At 48.1% G+C, this 6203-nt stretch overlaps 1 protein-coding gene across 1 annotated transcript; it reads left to right on the top strand.

Annotated features, from left to right (window-relative positions):
- Positions 1 to 5199: 5199 nt before the first annotated feature.
- Positions 5200 to 6203, top strand: LOC124705778 (cysteine-rich repeat secretory protein 55-like). The gene has a single exon (XM_047237471.1). The coding sequence runs from the start codon at positions 5200 to 5202 to the stop codon at positions 6013 to 6015; it is 816 nt and encodes a 271-aa protein (XP_047093427.1). The 3' UTR covers positions 6016 to 6203.

Genomic DNA, 6203 nt, shown 5'->3' with positions numbered 1-6203 from the left:
GATTCTTTGTTTCTCGCTGTTTTTGGTTTCAGAAATCCTAGTAAGGAAATATTCTCGGAATTGGATGAAATCAACGCCCAGGGTCCTATTTTTCCACGAAGCTTCCAGAAGACCGGAGAGGAAATGAAGTGGGGCCACGAGGCGTCCACACACTAGGGCGGCGCGGCCTGGGCCTTGGCCGCGCCGGCCTGTTGTGTGGGGCCCTCGTGTGGCCCCCTGACCTGCCCTTCCGCCTACTTAAAGCCTTCGTCGCGAACCCCGATGCCGAGAGCCACGATACGGAAAACCTTCCGAGAGACGCCGCCGCTGCCAATCCCATCTCGGGGGATTCGGGAGATCGCCTCCGGCACCCTGTCGGAGAGGGGAATCATCTCCGGGAGGTCTCTTCATCGCCATGATCGCCTCCGGATCGATGTGTGAGTAGTTCACCCCTGGACTATGGGTCCATAGCAGTAGCTAGATGGTTGTCTTCTCCTCATTGTGCTATCATGTTAGATCTTGTGAGCTGCCTATCATGATCAAGATTATCTATTTGTAATCCTACATGTTGTGTTTGTTGGGATCCGATGAATATTGAATACTATGTCAAGTTGATTATCAATCTATCATATATGTTATTTATGTTCTTGCATGCTCTCCGTTGCTAGTAGAGGCTCGGCCATGTTGATACTTGTGACTCCAAGAGGGGGTATTTATGCTCGATAGTGGGTTCATGCCTCCATTAAATGCAGGACGATGACGAGAAAGTTCTAAGGTTGTGGATGTGCTGTTGCTACTAGGGATAAAACATCGATGTTTTGTCTAAGGATATTTGTGTTGATTACATTACGCACCATACTTAATGCAATTGTCTGTTGTTTACAACTTAATACTGGAGGAGGTTCGGATGATAACCTGAAGGTGAACTTTTTAGGCATAGATGCATGCTGGATAGCGGTCTATGTACTTTGTCGTAATGCCCTGATTAAATCTCATAGTACTTATCATGATATATGTATGTGCATTGTTATGCCTTCTTTATTTGTCAATTGCCCAACTGTAATTTGTTCACCCAACATCTGCTTATCTTATGGGAGAGACACCACTAGTGATCTATGGACCCCGGTCCTATTCTTTACATCTGAAATACAATCTGCTGCAATTGTTCTTTACTGTTCTTCGCAAACAACCATCATCATCCACACTATACATCTAATCCTTTGTTTACAGCAAGCCGGTGAGATTGACAACCTCACTGTTACGTGGGGGAAAAGTTCTGTGATTGTGTTGTGCAGGTTCCACGTTGGCGCCGGAATCCCTGGTATTGCGCCGCACTACACTCCTCCACCATCAACCTTCAACGTGCTTCTTGGCTCCTCCTGGTTCGATAAACCTTGGTTTCTTTCTGAGGGAAAACTTGCTACTGTACGCATCACACCTTCCTCTTGGGGTTCCCAACGGACGTGTCGACTGCACGCATCAGCAGCCGCCGATGAGGAAGCCGTCGAGGTTGCGCCTCCCCTCACCTCGTTCGTGTGATCATGCGATCATCTGGCTTGGAAAGCCCTTTTTTGCGCCGGAAACGGCGATCTGGTGGCCGTGTGTTGGCCCAAACTTCTTATTCCAAAACCTATTCGTATTTGGTGGCCGTGTGTTGGCCTAAACTTCATATTCGTAGACTTATTCGTATTTTTATGGTTGTGTTTGAGATTTCAAATTCAAATTATCTATCAGGGCCGCCTGTTTGGGGGTGCTGGTGTGGGAGCAGCTCCCCCAAATGGAGGATGCTGTGTCGGCGTCCCCTAAACGGAGGTACCGACGCCCCTGCCGACGCCTATTTGGAGCGCGCCGGTGGAGATGCTCTAAAACATGCAGAAATTGGGATTGGAGTGTGCCCTTGGGAATCCTGGAATTGAAAATCCACCAGTACCTTTGACGCACCTTTTTTTCTGTTTAATCGAATGCTGCGACTATATTATATTAAGGAAGTGTTGGGCCTCACCTAGGGAATTTGATTTTCCAGCCCCGGTTCCCCTGGTGACGTGTCCTTTTTAACTTCAAACCCGCATTTGCTTCATGTAGCAAAATACCCTCACTTTTGCTTCAGTGTAGCAAGAAAAATTCACCCACGTAACGAAATAACTAGTAGCTAGTAGATGGGGTCCGTTAGTGTCATTGGCACACATTAGTTATTTAATACAACTCGTTAGTGTCATTGGCACCGTTAATTTGTCCTTCGTGTTTAGCTCTACTAAAAGCTTCACCATCCGAATATCGGTGATTTACACAAAAATAACCTTCTGGAGAAAAGATTGCACAAAATGTACCTCTATCCAAACTATTTCACCTCTTTAACTCTTTTGTGCGGCATCTATGCGAGCGGCGTCACACCTGCTATGTGGCACCCGTGGGAGCGGCGCCACACATCGTGTCCTCTATGGCGCGCCCGAGCCTACCAGCCAACGTGGCAGGGACGTGTGGCGCCGCTCCCATAGATGCCACACTTTGAAATATGTGGCGCGGCTCCCCACATCCACTTATGTGTGGCACCCCGAGCCGCCCCAGCCCGACCAGGCCACCACTCTTCCTTCACGAGTTGTCCCGTAGTAATGAATCTTTAAGGGCGCAAGAACCTACAAGCACATATAGACAAATAATATTATGCCATATCCAATGGAATAAAACAAGTAGTGCTAACAAAGAAAATATTACTACCTTCCCTAGGTCCGCCTGATGATAGGTCCGGTGTTCCCTGTCATAGTAATTATAGAGGAGCCACATCATGCTACATTTTTTTCACAAATACACACAATAAGTACTACCATACTATCACCATATATATTCTAGGGTTTCTAAAGAAATATGAGGCATTTCTAAGAAAATACGATGCATTTGTAAGTAGATATTAGGCATTTCTATCACCATACATATAAGACATCACACATAATGCATCACACATACATGAGAACAAGGGTTGGAAAATTAAACAATCACATGTAGGGTTTAATATCTAGGGTTTCATGTCTAAAGCAATTTTTTGCAGCATCATCATCATCATCATCAAGTGCGAGGTTGCACATGCGAACCACCTCATCGAACTTTCCCTTGCAGCCGCCGTGGAGGCAGATAAAGTTCCTGAGAATCCCGTCGACCGGGTCCGAAGAAGAAGACGATGAGGTTGACGATGATGCATTGTTGATGACCGGCTTAGAAGAAGAAGAAGACGACGATGGCGAGAATGTGTCGTTGACCGCTGGCTCGGAAGAAGCTGGGAGTTAAACACGATCGATGATGTTGCGGTACCCATGACGACCATCGAACACCACGAGAAGAGAACGTTCTCGTACGTATAATGTCGGTTTGTATCTCTGGAAGGGAGTCGATGGTTTTCGGTCGTGCTTTTTCCCTTGAATTTATAGGCCCACATACCAGCGTACGTTCGTATGCGCATGAGTTCGACTCATATCAAACTCTAATTCTCTTAATTTTAGTTTTGGAAATCTATCAGCGAGTCCACCTCTCGATGGACATGTCAAACAAAAAAACACCTCGATGCATGTATCGTGCTACGACCACGGCTAAACTTACGTGCACAGCAAACAAACTTATCTCCGTGCATGGACTTATTATTTTCTAATGTCCGGACAACTAAGTAAAATTTTGGGTTAAAATTCTGACCGTGCTGTTTTATGCATGCTTCCTGCAATTCTTTTTAAAAAAACAGAGTTAAAAACTTTGGCTCATTCATGACTCGGTTGGTTCCCTCGAGGTCACAATATTAATATCGGACATACATTTAAGTAAAATTTAGTCTTCTTTATATGAATCTAGATCACAATATTCCATCCATTCCAATGAATTAGACGTTCTTATTTTGCGTGTTTTTTTCTTTAACTAGGAATCACTCAAAATATATAATTATTGCTCATATAAAATTAGCATTATTAAGAACTATTTTTAATACAAATCCAACGATACTAATAACATACAATATAATCACGATTTGGTTGCTCAAATTTTTAGTCAAAGTTTTTCTTAATTTTTTTAATACACATACGGCTTATTCGTTGAAACGGAGGTAGTATAAGATATTTGAAAGTGAGAGATCGATATCAATTGGTAACCGATATCTTGGTTCATCACAAAATTTGATAGGTGGCCCATATTTAGGCACGCTACTTAGGGTACATGATCAAACACACTCATACTTAACTGTTGTCAACTTGAGGTGTAACAAGATATTCAGTCGGGCGCTGGATGTCTATTCCGCGCACGGCTAAGCCAGAAATAATAGAGAATAATCATGTCGGAAACCAAAAAAATAAAGAAAGTAAGAGGCTTAGATCCAAACAAACAGAGACAGCGAGTGCCTGGCCTGTTTTTTTTTTTTTTGGAGAACAGTGCCTGGCCTGTTGGGAAAGCTTAAACATCAGCAAATGAAATCCATGTCTTTTCTGTGTAACAAAGGTGGATATTTGAGTGCCCGACGTAGCAAGGCGGCGACCTAGTTTCAGTCGTCTACACATCCATCCAAAAAATCGTTGACGAGTAATTAATATGATCGCCACCACCGCCGCAGACAGCGACCCAGTCCTAACAAACGGCCATTTCCAACACTCACCCAGTCTACGGATTGATCTTAATTTTGCTACGCCGTGGTTTAGTTACGCGACACGTTTAGGGTTGGATGGAGGTGGCCAAATGACCTAGCTAAGCTAATTAAGGCCTGAAGCTCAACTTAACTCTCTAGAAGTAGGCTCAGTCGTTCGCTTGCAGTTCTAGGCATGAAATAGCTAGTAGCTTGCTCTGCTGATGGATCAAATCGTCAACAGGTCAACACTCAACAACGTAGAAAATTCGGAGTATATGCGTGCCGACGTGGGAAATTTAGCTGACAAGCAACACCACGTACTACCCAAAGAATGAAAGAATAATAATTCATGGACTAGTCTGCACGATCTAGAGATGACAGGAATCACAGGATCAAGTGCTGCCACAGACACAGTCTCCAACAATTAAAACACAAGAGACTTGCATGCATCTCGTCAATTCTGGCTGCGCATTTGGGCAACTAGTAGCATGCATGGACCAAGCACCCATCAGGCAGGCCACAATGAGTCTATCACCCATGTATCACTCGTCGCCACACTCTATAAGAACCTCACCCCTGCATGCAACCAAGGTACCAGCTAGCTAGCCACACATTACACGTCGCGTACAATGGCGTTCTCCTCGTCTCCGACGCTGCTCCTAATGCTGCTGGCACCGCTCCTGCTGGCCATGGCGCGGCCCTGCACCGGCGCCGACCCGATCTCCACTGTCTGCGCCAAGAACGGCACCAGCGCGCAGACGCAGGCCAGCATCGACCAGGTCCTCTCGTCGCTCGTCCCGCGCGCGTCCGCCGCCTACTACGCCACGGCCACCGCCGGCCACTCACCCTCCACCATCTACGGCCTCGCGCAGTGCCGGGGCGACGTCACGCGGCAGGACTGCGCGCTCTGCATCGCCGCCGCGGCGCGGGAGGTCGCGTCCTCCTGCCGCGGCAGCGCCGACGGGCGCGTCTTCTACGACTACTGCCTGCTCCGCTACTCGGACGCCAACTTCGTCGGCCTCCCGGACACCGGGTACACGCTCATCCTCCTCAACACCCAGAACGCCACCGGCGTCGACCTGGCCGCGTTCGACCGCGCGCAGGCTAAGCTCATGTCCCGCGTCGCCGCCGACGCCCGCCAGGCCGCCAGCAAGGGGCTGGCAAGGGATACCGCACGGCTCGGCGGCGGAGGGGGCGCCGCCAAGACGACCATCTACGGGCTTGGGTGGTGCACTTTGGACATCACGGCGGCGGACTGCGGGCTGTGCGTGGCGCAGGCGGTGGCGGAGCTCCCCAACTACTGCAGGTACCGGCGCGGGTGCCGCGTCATGTACAGCAGCTGCATGGCGCGCTACGAGACCTACCCGTTCTTCTTCCCGCTCGACGGCGCCCGCGAGCCAGCCAACCTGGCCGGGCATCTCGAGAAGATCGTCCTCAATCAGTGATGGGTGGAGAACTGGAGACTGGAGACTGGAGTGCATGCATGTGCTTTGCTACCTAATTAAGCTTGCTTCTTCTTGTACGTACGTGGTGGTGATGAATCCATTTGTTAGTGCGTGGCTAGCTTGTAGCTAGCTGAGAATGTATGCGGGGTCCAAATCATTTCAGCAGCCACGTACGTGTTCATGCATAT

The sequence above is a fragment of the Lolium rigidum genome, chromosome 4 (genome assembly GCF_022539505.1).
Source record: "Lolium rigidum isolate FL_2022 chromosome 4, APGP_CSIRO_Lrig_0.1, whole genome shotgun sequence".
In the NCBI taxonomy this organism is placed as follows: domain Eukaryota; kingdom Viridiplantae; phylum Streptophyta; class Magnoliopsida; order Poales; family Poaceae; genus Lolium; species Lolium rigidum.
Note: the sequence above shows the minus strand (reverse complement) of the source record. Positions and strands in the feature narration are given on the sequence as shown.